This window comes from Octopus bimaculoides, chromosome 2 (assembly GCF_001194135.2).
Source record: "Octopus bimaculoides isolate UCB-OBI-ISO-001 chromosome 2, ASM119413v2, whole genome shotgun sequence".
Lineage (NCBI taxonomy): Eukaryota > Metazoa > Mollusca > Cephalopoda > Octopoda > Octopodidae > Octopus > Octopus bimaculoides.
The window spans coordinates 162,870,095-162,888,082 of record NC_068982.1 but is presented as its reverse complement, the minus strand read 5'-3'; the positions used below and the strand labels follow the sequence as shown (position 1 = coordinate 162,888,082).

Genomic DNA, 17,988 nt, shown 5'->3' with positions numbered 1-17,988 from the left:
GTTGATGCGCAAAACTATTAGGTTTTATGTCACTTTTTTTTAGGATAGATTGCTCAATTTGTAAGATCAAGGACTAGATGTTTGTAAAACAACAGCTCTCTACAATCATATTTTTCAACCATATGTGAAAAGAATTATTTTTTTTCACATTAATTATTCTGACACAATGACAGTAAATAGATTCGCCTGATAAAAGTAAAGTTACATGAGCCACCAAGGGAGCCTCTACACAGTCACTTGATCTAGTAAAAGGAGCAGCCAAACTTCATAAAAAGTAAGTTTGACTTACTGTCTTAAAAAAGGAAAGAAACATTGGAACATGCAATCCTAGATACACTAAGTCTGAATATAAAATGCAATGGCCATAACTGAAACACCTTTGATCACAGGTCTCCTGGTTCAACATTGACCTGACATTTACAAAAACTTGGAGTTGAAAAAAATCACTATAAATTTAATCCTTACCAAATATCAAAATCTTCATCCAATCTTCTGTCTTATAACATATCAGTTGAAAATATTGTTGATGGGAGCATGATCTAAAATAGGTGGCAACACAATCAAGGAATGACATATAAGACTAAACTTGCTTGTTCAACCTTGAGAAACCAAGGCCATTAAAGTATGTAAAGAAAATGACAAGTTATTGATCAATATAAAAGCTGCATTGGTGAGGTAGAAAGCTATCTTGAGAATTAACAGTACTTGATCAAAATGGCTAGACAATGTTAACAGTTTTTGGTGTAGTAAAATTATAACCCATTTCTTAAAAGCATCTATTTCTGTGAATCTGTGAGGATTTAATTTCTCATGTGCAAAAGTAAAAAGAACTTACAGACTTAAAAAAAAAAAAAAATAATACTGATCACTTTGAATAAACCTTGCACAAATCAATCAAATTTTACTACAGGGATATTTAAACTTGATCAAACTTTCACTAAATGCTGGAATATTTCAATCTCAACAAAATCTTAGCATTTCAAAATAAGTTGAAGGTGCTCTCAATTAAAAAATGGAACTGGAGGTATTTTTTGTATGAATATATATGAAAAAAAAAATTAAAACATCACAAAGTGGAGTTCAATATCCTCAAACTGGACCTTAATGAAAGAAATGTATCCAGCTGATATGCACTGGATCACTAAATTTATCACATTTTTAAATAATCACTGAACAAGTATTTTATATATTTGTAGTTTCATTTGTTGTCAGTAATAGTTACAATTAATTGTCCAATATCTGCATTCTACACAAAATATTCAATAGAAACCATCAATGAGAACATTTAGTAAACTTGCTATGATATTTACACTTTTTAAGCTTCTCTTTATAAAATTCCAATTGCAAAAACCCTATCCATTGAACTTTGTTTTTTTTAAAGATTGTTACACAAGTTTCATAATTGTATCAATTACAATTTCCAATAATGTCAAAATATTTACTAAATTTACAGATAATGTAATATTCACATGATTTCATACAAATGGTGACAACTCTTGGCAAATAAATTATCCAAAAACATTATGTAGTTGATGGCAGTTCTACAGCAGGCAACTGTTTTAAATCACAACCGGTTTTACATTAAAATCACGAGTCACTATTAACTACTTCTGGTCAGTTCTCTTTTAGAGTTACTCTTGTTTTACTTTATCATATGAGAATAAAGATTAATTTACTAAGATAGATGAAAGATTAAAAAAATGAAAAACAAAGAATACAAACACATACAAAAGAAAATGATTGTTTTTTTGTAGACAAGAATATTGTAAAACAGAATCAACTAGAGATTTAACATCAAATAAGTTGAAATATTTTTCTCTATCAAGAGTGAAAACATGTAGCTGTTTCCTTACAATAAAAGACCATAATTGGTGATTAAAGTTCTTCAGAACATTATCATCATCACCACCATTATAAACACTGTCATGTTGCTGAAGACCGGAATTTTCAAGCCACTGTACCACAATGAATCTGTTAACTCCACCTCACGTACTGCAAAACATTCTTTTAGTAATAATTAGAACTTGCAAGATTACCAAAATATGAAAATACTGTAAATGTCAATTGTCTAAACACAGTATCTCCAGAACATTAAAACAGGTTCTCAGAATGGTAGGCAGCTTGCAAGAAGCTAAATATATAAAACATGAAATCCACATGTTGACATTGTTGAAAGGGAACAACAATAATTAAGTTAACAATGGAGATTATGCAAAATAATAATTGTCATTTCATTGGAAACAGATATAAGAGTCAGCTGATGAAGGGATCAGTTGATGAAGAGAAGAAAGTAGTGATGGATAAGAAATTTACAGCATTAGAGAACTAATTGTAATTGGTATTGTTGGTTAGCCAACTGTTGTTTGATATTCACTTCTTGATGGTGAATGACATCTTGTTCTAACTCTTCATGAGTGGAATGACTTAGCTGATGTATAGTTTTTTCCACAGCTGGAACATAAACTGAGTGTGATGGGATAACATTCCTGTATAACTGGAATAATAAAATAAAATGACAATTTTAGAATATAATAAAATTTGAGTTTGTTTCATACAGGCATATGTCACTAAAATAATTACTAAGGTTATGAATTTAATATTTTTAATGTAAATGACATTAAACATAATAAGTACCAACTTAAGACATAAGTTTCAATGACCCTGTTAATTTTTTCTGTCTCAAATTGGTACTTATAATGTCTAATACTAGTTATTAAAAGTTCTTCACAGAAAAATTGGATGAATTAAACAATAAAATTATTCCTTTGCTTCTTGGAAACATCTTTACTCTTGCCTTGCCAACTTAACAAAATTCAATTTTCAGTTTTACCAATCAAATCTATATTGTCCAACCACTGAATTAATTATCATCATCATTTAATGTTTACTTTCCATGCAGTTACACAAATTTGTGTAACTGCAAATTAATTAGTACTAATTAATTTGCAGTTACACAAATATAGTGAGCATTGTATTCACTTAAAAACTTGATGGCTTTTAAGTGAATGCAATATTGGCAAGTATAGGATATTATATTTGCCACATTACTCTTCAAGGCAAATGTAAATGATAAAACTGATAATAATAACAAAGCCTTACTTGTAATGCATCTAAAAGATGAAATAATGTTATAGGTCCTTTGTCATTCTGCATCTGTTCATTTACTGATACCGAAGCAAGCTGTTGTATAGCTTCCAATTCTGCTGCTTCTTCTGACAAACGAATGGTTGGCATCTGAATTCCACTGTTAGATATTTCTGTTGCATCGCTGCCAAAGTATAATAGGTCAATATCAGTTTGATAGTAGTCTCTTGCTGTCTGAGAAATACAGTTCTGCAATTTCTTCCTGAACACCTTGCACGAATAAATTTGCTTGTAACGATCAGATGTCTGTGCTGTACATTAGCTCATTCCCTCAATCAAATCGACATTGCCTGAACAGGTGCATGGTGTACCACACATCAGGTGTTGAAATGATTAGAACAATGTGAGACGAAGTAATTTTCTCATGAACACAATGCACCACCTGGTTCAGAAAGTGTAACCATGATCTTGCAATCATGAATACAACACCCTAACTACTAGGCCATGTGCCCTCACCAATATCAGTATATGATTACAATAAATATAGCAATATTGTTAGAAGGAATTATTTAAATAACAGTATAAAATATATCAAATTAGGCTGAGAACAATAATTGTTTCAATAAAGAGAAAATGTAATAAATATGAGTAATCTATTTTAAAGCTTTAAAGTTATCAGATAACATTTATAGATTTTTGGTTAGTTTTCAAATGGGCCAATTACTAGTTTATAGAATATAGATATTAGAATCAAATATATTAAATGGGAGTTCTAGCGAGGATATGGTTAAACAATTGTAGAAATGATATTAAAATAAGATAATCACCTTTCACGGAAATAGTTTGTTTTCAGCTGGGATCGGCGTAAATATGGATTAGGAACATCACAACCAATGGAATATTTAAAACGTTTTTCTCGGAGTTTATAACCACTTTTACGCCCTAGCACCTTCACGATGATGTCCTTAAGTTGACTCTGAAAAATAAAGGTTAACCAGGGGATTAACATTAACAGAATTTAATTCTTTTCACCTACACTAATGCTATTTAAATTTAAAGCAGATGTTAAAAATATAGAGTAATTAATGAAAATAATACTTTTGGAAATGTAGACCATCAGTACTTGGTAACAGATTTTTATATTGGCTCTACATTTGCGGATGCAGGCATGGCTGAGTGGTTTCAAAGTTTGTTTCATAATCATGAGGCCTTAGGTTCAATAGTACCGTATAGCATCTTGGGCATGTGTCTTTTACTATAGCCTCAAGTTAACTCAAGCCTTATAAGTGAAATTATGTGGACAGAAAATGAGTGGAAGCCCATCAGATAGATTATATCAACAATTAAACATCCAATTTCATAATATTTTGTATCATTGTTTTGATAGGCTGATTCGACCTGAAAATTGCATTTAGAGTACATGTGTGTAGAATACTCAGTTACATAAATTTAACGTGTGGGTAGTTAGTTGATTGAACAACAGAATGCTCATTGTTGAAACCGATGGAAGATCTATCATCACAATAACATCAACTCCATGCTACACAATGGTAAACATTGGAAGAGCTGAAACCACAGATATTTGACTCAAAATAAAAACTGATTTTTATTTTGATTCCATACAAAAACTGTTTAGTTTCAAAGAGTGAGACATGACGGATATTATTAGAATAAAATATAAGTAAGACAGTCTAACAGTAGTATCAGAATGTATACTTCACATGCAGCAGGTTTGACCCTTGTCTTTAAACCAATGCTTAATCAGTTATGATAGCATAGTTACAATAAAAAAATTTCTAATGAGAAAGAATTTTTGCCTTTTCCTCCCTATTTCTATACCTTTTTTTTGTTGTTAGACTATTTTATGTCAACCCTTCCAAGATCGGAACAGTTTAATTGTTGAATGGCTGTGCTCCCTAGAGTTAACCTCTCAACTGTGAAGTAAGAGTAAAACCTGCTTCATATTCAGTTAGGTAAACTAGAGCAAGAAGATTTAGGCATCTTGCTCATAAGCACAACACAACAGTTATAAGATTTGAAGTTATGACCATGTGTTTCAACAACTTAACTTCACAGCCATATACCATTACACCTGCAAATATTAAGAATATCATCCTTTTTCCAATCTCTCACACAATTCATTGCTGACTTCTATACTCTACAGAAATAGTGACATAAAGAGACAAAGATAATTTAGTACTGACATGTGTCAAGATGATACAATAAAGCTTTAATCTTTTGACATCATGTAAAGATTGTCGTTCAAAAATACATTAGAAAAACCAGAAGCCAACAGTTTATTTTTGAGACACATTTTAACTGTTATGGAGAACATTTATTGAAACAGCTTGTTTAAATTAAATCCAACATCTGATGAGATAAACAGTCTGCTTGACATTATTATTTTTGATAATTTGTTTGTCAACAGAAGTGAGAAATAGTGTAGTCTCACCTATCAGGGTGACAGAACTATTGCTGTGAAGTTTCACATTTTAGACAAAGGTATTCAGTAGTACAGTTTCAATATAACACACTCTTATGGAGTTTCAATATAGTTGAAAAATTAGAACCTGGAACATGCTTAACAAAAAAAAATCTTCTGAAAAAAAAAAGGGATATCAGTAAAAAAATACTTACTTCTACCGCTGTCATGACAAACTTTACAGCATTCTCAGCCACATCATCGAGGCCATTCTCCCAGGCACAAACATACATACGACCATGAACCATGGAAATATCTGGTAATGTTGCTTCTCGAGAAGAAAACCCTTACAAAATAAAATAAAATACTTTATTTATGCTTGTGTTGGTATGTGCCCATGTAAGTAAATACATAATACATACCATTGTTGTTTTAATACCCATTTTTTTCCATGCTTGCATAAACCAGATGAAATTTATTGAGGCAGATATTGCTACAGCCAGGTGACCTTTCAGCTGCCAACCCTCACCTGTTTCCAAGTAAAGTATTATTTCCCCAAGTTCTGACATGTTTTCATGGAAGATTGGAAATGAACAATACTGATTTTATGAACCATGACCCTTGTTTAAAATTATTGTACAATATGAAGACAAGAAGACACACATATACACAAGGTGGACTTCTTTCAGTTTCCATCTACTAAATTCACTCCCAAGGCTTTGGCAGGCCTAGGGCTATAGTAGAAGACACTTGCCCAAGGTGCTACACAGTGGGACTGAACATGAAATTACGTATTTGTGAAGTGAATTTCTTAATCACACAGCCATACATGTGCCTCATCATCATCATTCAATCTGTCTTTAATACTGGCATGAATCGGATGGTTTTTCAGGCTCCAATAAGCTAGAAGACTGCATTAAGATCCAATGTCTGTTTTTACATGATTTTTGCTGCTATAGTTGTCTATCTATGCACATATAAATATATAGTCACACACACATAAGCTGTGTACTCAAGAAGTTTGCCTCTTTCATGTAATTTTGGGTTCAGTCCCACTAAGCAATGTCTCCTACTATAGCCCTTCATTAACCAATGCATTTTGTGGGAATTTAGTAGATGGAAAAGTGCAAGAAGCCCATCATATATGTATGTATACATGCATGCTTGTGTGTATATCTCCAAAACAACACTGAATTATGGGCACAGATGGTGACACCATCATTTTTTGGTTAGGCTACAATTAGTTAAGTCTCTTGATATTTCCTGTCAGCAAAATCATCCACTATCTCTTTGTGCACTTTCAAATTTCTCTGGAACTACTTGTAAATCAGTTAAAAGTAAGTAAGTAACAAGAAGTGCATCCAACAATATAAATTCTGCCTCAAAAGTTAGTTTCATCTAAGTCATTTTAGCATGGAAAATAGGCATTAAACAAATGAACTATATATATATATATATATATATATATATATACAAACAAAGCATTTTCTTACAGATGATGCTTTAACCTATATTACAAAAAACAGAAAGAGGAACTGAGAGGTGAGGTTAAGATATTAGATAAATAATTATATATTCCTGTTCACATTAGAGCCACTATATTGTGTGTCCTGAACCAAAACACATTACTTTGCTTATTGCATATACCTGGCTTACATGGACACAACATCGTTAAATTACAACCAGAAGAATTAATAGTAGGAAGAGAACTGGAAATGGAAGAAAAGGTAAAAACTTTGATGTGAGAGTATCTGATCGTTGCAGGATCAACTTTCCAACCTTCTAAATAAATACGTTAGAGAGAACTTATACTTTGATAAGAATATAGGATAGAACTTGGGATGTAGATACAAAAGACTTACACTTTACATCGCAACTACTATTTAGTACTGCAATGTGGTTCACAATCTGTATCAGAATTCCAGGTGCAATGGAATTGCAATTTATTTTTGTTAGTTTCACACTAACCATCATTAGGGGAAAATGTGATAGAGAAGTTGGTTGCAAAAGATTGAACAACAGTTGAAATTTTTACAGAAGAGAATTGTCATTATTGCAAAATTTTATAATAATGGAATATAAAAAGAATACTAGGAAAATTTACAAAAAAAAAAAAAAAAATTCCATTCCCCTCCTACCTCAAAGCTTTGAAACTTACCAACATTTATGTCATCTTCCAAACTGCGTGGACTAACAACTGGAGCATAAGAAATAGGATTCACAGGTATAAATTTTTGCTGAAATTAGTAAATAAAATAAGACTTAACAATATTATGTTACAAAAATAGTCTTTTTTTTTTTAGATAACAATACTAATGCAGATTATTGTAGCTAATAAATGAAATTAAGTATACTATAGATGATTAATAAATTTATAGTTAAATAAAGTTAACCAAAAAGAGAGAGGGCGTCAGAAGTAAAATATTTTCAAAAACTATTGAATTTTGATATTGATATTGCTTGTAGTTCCAGGTGAACTTAGATTAAGCAAGACTATGATCAAAGGCATTCCATTTGTGACTATCTTGTCTGTAAAAGATTTATTTAGAACTACATTATCTAGAGTATTCTTCCTTTACATAAGATAGTAGGGTGATTTTGATGAATTTGACTGCTATTTCTAGCATTTCGAGCAACTACATTGAGGCTCTTTGTTAGGATTTCTTTGATATGAATGTCTGTGACCAAATTCTTACAAACACCCCATATAAGACCATTGACTTGGACATAAATATATTTAGCATATTGTGCAGCCCCAGGTCAGAGCTGATCAAATATATAAATAATAAGTTGAATAACAAGGTGATATCCACAGATTCAAGGCTCCAAGTATACCACACCTCTGCCTTATTGAAGCCGAACTATTCACACCTATAGTTAAGAGCAATTCTATCCCATATGCAGTGGTTGACCGAGATACCTAGTGCCTTCCTGTACTCAACAAAACCTCAACTTCACAGCAGAAATGTTAAGGCCACTCCCACTGGTGAAGAGGATTGGCCTGCAAGAGTCCTGTTCCAGTGCTACATAAAAGCACTTGTGTGGTGCCATGTAAAGGCACCCAGCACACTACGTAAAGTGATTGGCATTAGGAAGGGCATCCATCCATAAAAACCATGCCAAATCAGACTGAAGCCTGGTGCAGCTCTTCAGGTTACCAGCTCTGGTCAAACCATCCAACCCATACCAGTATGGAAAACAGACATTATGTGATGATGTGTGTGCGCGTACTTGTACAGGGCTTTACTCAAGACTTGATACTTTTGCAGCTGTCTCACAAGGAAGACTGTATTAATAGTACTTCTTCCAAGTACAAAACCAAACTGCATCACATCTATCTTAATTCTCATACTAATCAATTACATTATAACTCTTTCGGTAACTTTCATATCGTGATCTGTGTGTCTATATGTTTGCATGTATCTTTGCATCTGACATTAGGTGGATAACAGTGACATCCTTCTGTTCCACATAAATAAAATGTTTGATAGCTTAGTAGTTCAGCATGCAGAGATATGGAATAAAGTACTTTATTTGAAAACAAGTAGGGACTGGTGTCAGGAAAAGTATCTGACCATTGAATACTGCTTCAAGAAGTCTCATCCATACCAGCTTGTAAAAGGTAGATATATTTCCCAACTTAGACTTGAATCATGACTAAAAATTTCAGTTTAAATAAATATATGAATAAATTCTGCATTATTTATTAAATACTATCTTTTTCTTTAATTTTTATAACTGTAACATTTAGATATGCATATATCAAACAATAAGATAATCAAAAAAGAGAGAGATTTAAAACAAAAATAAAAGATCAGAGATAGAAGTAAACAAAAATATTATATAATTTACTGTATAATTGTTTCTATTTGTTGTTGCAGTTGCTGCCTTCCTTTTTAACTTAGGTTTCTGTTTTGGAGAAGAATTGGAGGCACTTGGTGATTTCTCTGCAGGCGCTGCAATACAACATGTAGATATTTGTCACATCAGATAAAAGAAAAACTACAACATGGCCATTTGTATATTTAAAGGTCATTTAAAAACTACATTTAAACAAACACTTCAGAACTTCATAGTGAGTGGTTCACATTCCTAATTCAATACTTGGTAAAATAAATCCATTTAGTTGACAACAGCCAAAGTAAAATTAATTTATTTAGCTAACAACAGCCAAAGTGTCCTAGATATAGTAGCTTGCTTTTAGTTAAGAATTTCTCCTGAAGTTGTCTTAAAAGGAAAAAGATATTGTGGTAACACATCATGCTACAAACTCAAACTGCATCTTATCTAAGCTAATTTTATTTCTATTCAGCTATCTAAAACATTTTCTGTTACTTTCATAACTTGGACCATAAGTTTGATGCCTCTCTAGTTTCTTCTTTTAATGTACCCCTTTGTTGCAATTGTCAATGGTGATACTGCTATGCAATTCATTGAACATGACACCACCTTCTACTTGACTATCCTACTCTGCAGGATATTTTCCAGCATCTCATCAACTAACTTTGTCTTAAGTGCTTTCTCTGTGCTTATTTGTGCTTTCAATTCAATACAATAACTGGGCCTTCTATTGGCCCTCTCTCCTCTTTGTATTCTTCTTATTCAACAAATTCTTATAATATCTCCATATCACTTTCTTTTCCCTATCAGAGAGGGCAAATGTGCCAATAGCATTCTGTAGACACTGTTCACCAAAAGTATCCTGATTCACTCTGACACACTACTTTGTAATCTGGAACACTTCACACCTCTGACTGCCTTGTAGCAGAACACTGACCAGCCTCTTACTTGTGGCTTTGCTCTGTGCTACATATACCTGATGTCTAGCTTTTCTTTTAGTTCCTTAAATTGTTCCTTGCTACTCCCCCTTTCATCATCATTTTGAACTCTGCTTTTCTATGCTCACATACTGTAAGTAGTTTATTTAGGCAGATTTCCAATGGTTGAATGCCCTTCGTGCAACCAACCCTTACTTGTTTTCAAGCAAGATATTTCCCCATGGCCAGACATGTTTGCACAGAATATTGAAAATAAATTATACTGCTTCTATTACAGTGACACTCACTCACAACTACTATGCAATGTCAAGACAGGGTGAGAGTAAAACACACACAATATACATCATCATCATCCTCATTATCATAATCGTTTAAAATCCGCTTTCCATGCTGGCATGGATTGGACGATTTGACTGAGGGCTAGCGAGCCAGAAGGCTGCACCAAGCTCCAATCTGATCTGGCAAACTTTCTACGGCTGGATGCCCTTCCTAACGCCAACTACTTCGAGAGTGTAGTGGGTGCTTTTTACGTGCCACCGGCATGAGGATCAGTCAGGCAGGACTGGTATCAACCACACTCAAATGGTGCTTTTAACATGCCACCAGCACAGGAGCCAGTCAGGTGGCACTGACAACGACTACGCTCAAATGGTGTTTTTTACGTGCCACTGGCACAGGAGCCAGACAGGCGACACTGGCAACGATCATGCTTGAATGGAGCTTTTTACGTGCCACCAGCACAGGAGCCAGTCAGGCGGCACTGGCACAGGTGTCAATCAGGTGGTACTGTTATCGGCCACTACAATGATTTCACTTGCCACAACAGGTCTTTGCAAGCACAATTTATTGCCCAGTGATTAAAGGGTACTCTTGAATAGGCTGGTTATGCTGCACTGGCATAGGCCACGGTTATGGTCTCACTTGGCTTGCCAGGTCTTCTCAAGCACAGCATATCTCCAGAGGTCTCGGTCATTTGTCATTGCCCAATGTTCGAAGGTCATGCTTCAACACCTCATCCCAGGTCTTCCTGGTCTATCTCTTCTACAGGTTCCCTCTACTGCTAGGGTGCGACACTTTTTCACACAGCTGTTCTCATTGATACGCAACACATGACCACACCAAAGAAGTCGTCTCTCTTGTACACATCTGATGCTTCTTAAGTCCAACTTTTCTCTGACATTACATATCCAGTGGAGCATACTGGCTTCATTCCTTGCAAGCTTACGCATGTTCTCAGCAGTCACAGCCCATGTTTCATTGCCATGTAGCATGGCTACTTGCTCACATGCGTCATACAGCCTACCTTTTACTCTGAGTGAGAGGCCTTTTGTCACCAGCAGAGGTAGGAGCTATCTGAACTTTGCCCAGGCTATTCTTATTCTAGCAACTACACTTTCAGAGCATCGGCCCCACTGCTACTGACTTGGTCACCTAGGTAATGGAAGCTATCAACTACTTGTAGTTTTCTCCCTGGAATGTGATGGAGTCTTTTCGGCACATTTTCAGTGTTTATTGGTCCTGAGCATTTACCACACACAAAAACTTTCTTCCCAGTTAGCCTTCCTTTGATATTGCTGCACTTATGTGTCTATAGCTTACACTGGGTACATCTTATGAAGTTTCTACCGATCACACAGGGCCATCTATCTGAAGGGATTCGTGGTTTGTCTGCCTTCCTACTTATTAAGACTTTGGTTTTTTTGCTAGGTTGACTCTAAGGCCCTTCAATTCTAGTCCTTGCTTCCACACCTGAAACTTCTCCTCTAGAGCAAGGTCATCATCAAAGAGAAGCTTCCAGGGGCATCCTGTCTTGAATTTCTCTGTTATTGCCTGGAGGACTATGATGAATAACAGGCTTCTTTCAGTATGTATCTACCAAATCCGTTCAAAAGTAGTGTAAGACATTTGCCCAAGATGCTATGCAGTGGAACTGAACCCAAGACTGTGTGGTTGTGGCTCCGTGGTCATGAAGTTTGCTTTCCAACCACAGTTTCAAGCTCAGTCCCACTGCATGGCAACTTGGACATTAAATGATGGTGATAATGATATATGTGCATGTATAAATATATATGCACTCACACATGACATACACAACATATGCACTCACACATGGCATATTTCTAAAGAGTTTCTGCTTACCAAATTCCTTTTATAAAACATTGGTCAATTGGGAGTTTTGTATAGAAGATACTTGTCCAAGGTGCTACACAGTAGGATTAAACCTAGAACTGCATAAATGCAAAGCAAACTTCTTATCTATGTGGCTATGACTTATCACAAAGAACATTTGCTACAAGAACCAAGAACATTTTTAATGGAGAAGAAGAAATAATAGAATTTTACCTGGTGTATTACTTAAGACTTGACATTTGGCTAAAATGGATAAAAGGAAGCGGTTGTGTAAGTGAACTGAAAAAGATGAAAACAAACAAACTGAGAATTGTAAGAAAAAATGTATGAGAAACAGTGGCAGTAAGTTCATGTAAATTATATATTTCTTTTATTTATTATTCATTTATAACTGGCACTCAATCAGTTATGACAACAAGAGTTCCAATTGATCCCGCAAGAGTTCCAATTGATCCAATTAACATGCAAGTGGCTGAGCAGCAAATTTCAGAGATATGTCAATAACTAATAGAAAAAAATATTGATTTGAATAATATAAGTTAATTCAACACAAATCTTTACATAAAATATACTTTTAAATCCTTTGATCATTTTAAAAATTTGATTAACTCTTTGACAATGAGTGAACAAATGAAAAAACTTGAGATAACAAAAAAGGGGGAAAAAAACCCAAAAGCAAACTGGAAATAGCAGCAAAAGAGACTGTGACATTCAATATGTTTAATTAATGCATACATGGAGAATGTCAATAAATTATGGTAACAATAGGTTTTTGCAGCTTACCCATGTCAGCCTTTAGCATTTTCCGAGCTTCCGTATCAAATTCTTCTTTTGACATCTAAGAAATAAGGAGATGTATGTAATAGTTTTCAAACAAAAAATTGAAAGAAACAGCTTATGAGACATTGATTTCTTTTTACTGTTTTAGATGTCTTCTCCCTTGTTGGCAATTTTACATATCATACATGTTGTTATAAATGTTATCATGTAGCCTCCAAATCAGCACTGAATGAACAAACTTATGACCAAAGGCTTTCTAATCATGACTGTCTCAATCTTTTTACAGGCATTTAACATCTAACTACACAATCCAATATGACCCTCATTTTTTTCTCAGATGGTAGAGAATGAGCTGAAGAAGATTTGTCTACTGTTTTTAGCAAGCCTAGCGACCATGTAGAAGATCCCTTGTTAGTAAGTATTTCATTATAGGAATAATTTAGTTAGATTGATGTAACTTGCCCAAGGATATAATGCATTGTTGTAGGTAGAATAATATAATTACTCCATAGCTACAGGAAATCAGGATATAAATAAAGCATTAGATATGAAAATATTGTCTGATACCCATTCAAATCTATTTTTAAACAACTTACAATGGTCCACAGGTTAATGTTTAACTCCGTTTGCTTTAGTGTTAAGTAGATAAAAGACAAATTCTTCATTTTCACTAACTGACTAGTATATTGGTGCAAGATTTTTGTAGAAACTTCATGTGTTTCCTCAGAGATAAACCAAACTGAAATGTGAACATCAATCTTTGCGATGATAGTTAAAGTGTTAACATATCTAATAACGGAGGTATCTAAAAACTAACAAGAAAGATATACTTCAGCAAAAAAAAAAAAAAGAAGAAAAATAACTCATTGACTAATAACAGGAGTCAAATAATGGAGACAACTGAAGACTTATTTTGATGTCATTAGACCTCCTTAGCAATGTACAGATTTTCATTATATGTGCTAAAACCTACTTCAGTACCAACACTATCATTTCACTCCAGGAAATCATAGTAAAAGAGAGATAAAAGGAGAAAAAAAGATGAAATTAAAAAGATGAAGACAATTAAAACAAGATATATTTCTTAAAGTTATCGAATGATTTCATATATCAGCATATTTCAATAAAAATAGTTCTGCGTTTTATGACAGAAATAAATAAGTTGACTTTAAATTTACAGAAATTTTAAAAACATACCTTCTGTCGAAACCATGCTTTCAGACTCTGCTGATACCTGAAGAAAAGTTAAATATTTAGTTTTGGAACTCCTTATTGAATAATATTAATGATTTCTAACATACCCACCAAATTTAAGGAGGGGGTATAATTATTTGTACTGATCCCAATATCTTCATTCTTTTACATACAGGCATTATCTACAGATAGCACTTCAGACCAGCGTAACTTCCATGAAAATAATCCAACAGAACATCCTTCAATTGAAATATAAAACCTACTCTCCTTCAATAGCAAAGAGAACATACAAAATAAAAAGTCCTGCACTTTGTGTAAAATTTTTGTAGCTTGTTATTCAAGCTATGACCATCTTATCTTCTTTTCTGACATATTATATTGAGGATTAATTAATCACTAGGTATTCAACTATTTTAAAGACAAGGAAAAACTAGACGTAGTTGATAGCTTCCGCTATCTGGGAGACCAAGTTAGTAGTGGGGGAGGGTGCGCTGAAAGTGTAGCTGCTATAATAAGAATAGCCTGGGCAAAGCTCAGAGAGCTCTTACCTCTGCTGGCGACAAAGGGCCTCTCACTCAGAGTAAAAGGCAGACTGTATGATGCATGTGTACGAACAGCCATGCTACATGGCAGTGAAACATGGGCATATGCCTAGCTACTTGTATATAAGTATCTAATGAGCGAGTATACGTGTGCATATGTATGTAGGGATAGGTATATGGGCTGTACACGCATGTACAGATGTATTTGTATATGCATGTATGTCTGTGTGTGTATATATATATGTGTCTATGTATGTATAAATGTGTACATATATGTATATATGGCTGTATGGGTATGTATCTGATTATATAAGTTTATAACGTAAGTAATCCCCCCTTATTTAAACTTCATTTAGACCTTATTACTCATATTGTATTTATTTCTAAATTTTCTTAAAAACATGATTAAACCTATTATTTACAATAAATACTTGAATTATAAATTTTATTCACCTCCTTATTTGGGATTCCTCATCATACATACAAATACAGCCTGATCAGTAATATAATTCATTTAAGAAGCTTTACATAGACAGACATAGAGAGACTGTCAGTGTTTAATATTACATATATCAGCACCCACTTAATATATATTTTTTTATCTTGATTCAAATAGACATGACTGCAAGAATGAATACAATAATCCTAAAACGATAACTAAGAGAAAATCTATGTACTTCTAATGTCTTTTTTAGTTTTTATATCAGCTACTGACGAGTACAGATATGACTATTATGATTTTCTATTATGAATATCTGAGTCTTTTTGTACGAGACAAATTGTATAGCAAATTGAAAAATAAAAACTATAATCCATTTTAACATCTAAGCTCCTCCATTACATGAATATGAATGAATTTGTTGAACTTTATGTAATGGAGGAGGTTAGATGTTAAAATAGATTATAGTTTTTATTTTTCATGTTGCTATACAATTTTCAATATGTGACCGAGTGTGTATGAGGGGAAATATTATTCTTGATTAAATATATCAATTAAGTTCAAAGAATATTTGTTTCTTTCCCATCTTGATAAGTGACAGGACTTTCTTTCCATCATCTTGATCATTTAACATCAGTTTTCCATGCTGACATGGGTTGGACGGTTTGACACCCTTCCTAACACCAACCACTTTACAGAGTGTACTAGGTGCTATTTATGTGGACTTGTCGAAAAGACTTAGATACAAAGAAAATCTATTTTGCCTATTTGGGAGTATCTACGAGTTTATTATCAAAAGTGTCTTTCCCCCATTTTTAAATGAAGGAAGAAAATTTGAGGGATATCTAGCTATTATTTCTAGCAGATAATCGACCCACATAGAAGCTTCCTCGTTAGCTCAAGTTGAGTGTTTTACTAAGAGATGAGAATTACTGAGAAGAGGGAGCACGTCAAAGTAATCCTGTGTTTATTGTCTGGAATATCAAGGGACAAGAATTGGTTAGTCATGCTCTCGTCGAGAATGTCAGCAATAAGCTGAGAGTCATCATCAGTGCGTGTGTATATATGAATATCAATACAGTGTGAAAATATGAATATATGGATTTATACCTACAAATGTTTTTGCTATCATATTACTCCTAAGAGGGCATTTTCATCATTTGGGATGAGGTTCGAACCAACTTGTCTTGTTAATAATCAGGATTTGATCACCTTAACTTTTTACACCACTGATAATAGCAGGTAAGGATACCTATTAAAACGTAAATAAATAAGTCCTAAATTTTACATTCATCTACACAACGATTGAAGTTGATAGCCGGATATACGCTTGGATGCACAAACGAAAAACATACAGTAGAGTTTATTTATTCACTCGAAGCTAATTATTTAATCTTTCACTACTCAGAATGTTTTCCTGCTTCCGATCCTTGAAGCAATCACACACAAAATGCGTGTGTGCACGCCAATGTTTATGAGATATATTAAAAAATGGATTACATGCGAGGTAACAAAGATTCTACGTGGTTACTCGACCTCCGAAAATAACTGTCAGGTCACAGCCTATCATTTCAAAAAGGAAAGTCACATTACACAGTAAACCTGTATATACAAGAGAGGATGCTCATGGCTTGTCTTTCAACATAGTTCAGTTTCATTAGGGTCGACCTGAAGCTAAATAATGATTACAACTAATACCTAAAGTTTTGTTCATCGGTTTTATCAATTGCACTCATCAATGAATGGAGATGAAACGAGGGATGTTAATACAGTGATGTATGTATTAAGGCACTCGAAGCATGCTGTTGTACCACAAAATGAATTCTATATGCGTATATGTATTTTTCTGTGTGAGTGTATATAACCGAATGGTTAAGAATTTCTCTTTGCAATCACAGGGTCCAGAGCTTGATCTCACTAGACTACACTTTCTGTCAGCGAAATTATGAAATTGGATGAAAAATGTGTAGAAGCTCTTTCAATGAATTGTACCGTGGCTAACTTTGTGTCACATTCTGCATGAGTTTTGCATTACTGGTACAACTTTCATTAATGATACTAGTTTGTTATACTATAATTCAATAAGTAGTTTCGTTGATTGAACAACTGCAATACTAATCGCCGAAACTGACGCTAAATCCCTCATTTTATATATGGGAAAGCTATCGGTTTGCAAACTTTAGAGGTATAGTTGATATACGGAAAGAGAGAGATAATGTGTGTGGGTACAAGTGTATAAATAGAAAGTTATTAGCATGTAAATATTTAAGCTGTATAAGTCAATAAACTGAGAGGGAGTATGTATGTATATATATCTGTAAATAAGCCATCAGAACTACACATGACAACTAATGCAGTTTACAATACTTGACAACAACCACCTTACAAAATATATCCTAAAATCTTTGCTAAGATATTACATCAATATATTAAAAAAAACTGTGATACTTACGCGTTAATACTATCACCTAAAGCTTCTGTTAAATCTTTCTTAATTGCATTGAGATTAATAGGAACTGCCATTCTGCTGTCTTCTTTACTCTGGTTATCTACACTTCCGGTTTAGTGACGTCATAGTAGTCGACATTATATTATATTAAAACGAGGCTCTGTATACAG

At 33.7% G+C, this 17,988-nt stretch overlaps 1 protein-coding gene across 3 annotated transcripts; it reads right to left on the bottom strand.

Annotated features, from left to right (window-relative positions):
- Positions 1–1,725: 1,725 nt before the first annotated feature.
- LOC106875265 (transcriptional adapter 1) lies at positions 1,726–17,972 on the bottom strand. Of its 3 annotated transcripts, none has more exons than XM_052965695.1 (11): positions 17,822–17,915; positions 16,480–16,621; positions 14,392–14,428; positions 13,198–13,252; positions 12,628–12,693; positions 9,359–9,462; positions 7,665–7,743; positions 5,722–5,852; positions 3,912–4,060; positions 3,100–3,268; positions 1,726–2,494 (listed from the first exon to the last, which is right to left on the bottom strand). In XM_052965695.1, exons 4-11 carry the CDS (start codon positions 13,250–13,252, stop codon positions 2,318–2,320), a joined length of 930 nt encoding a protein of 309 aa, XP_052821655.1. In that variant the 5' UTR covers positions 14,392–14,428; positions 16,480–16,621; positions 17,822–17,915; the 3' UTR covers positions 1,726–2,317. The 3 variants fall into 3 exon arrangements, with proteins under 3 accessions (XP_052821655.1, XP_052821654.1, XP_014778832.1); XM_052965694.1 differs by having other exon boundaries at positions 16,484–16,621; XM_014923346.2 differs by lacking the exon at positions 16,480–16,621 and having other exon boundaries at positions 17,822–17,972.
- Positions 17,973–17,988: the final 16 nt, after the last annotated feature.

Excerpts from the sequence above, each read along its gene's own strand:
- LOC106875265 (XM_014923346.2), bottom strand. The coding sequence starts at position 17,892 with ATGGCAGTTCCTATTAATCTCAATGCAATTAAGAAAGATTTAACAGAA. Across the intron at positions 9,463-12,627 it reads AGTCTTAAGTAATACACCAG|CGCCTGCAGAGAAATCACCA; the intron begins GTAAAATTCTAT and ends GTTGTATTGCAG. Across the intron at positions 4,061-5,721 it reads TTGTCATGACAGCGGTAGAA|AGTCAACTTAAGGACATCAT; the intron begins GTAAGTATTTTT and ends TTTATTTTTCAG.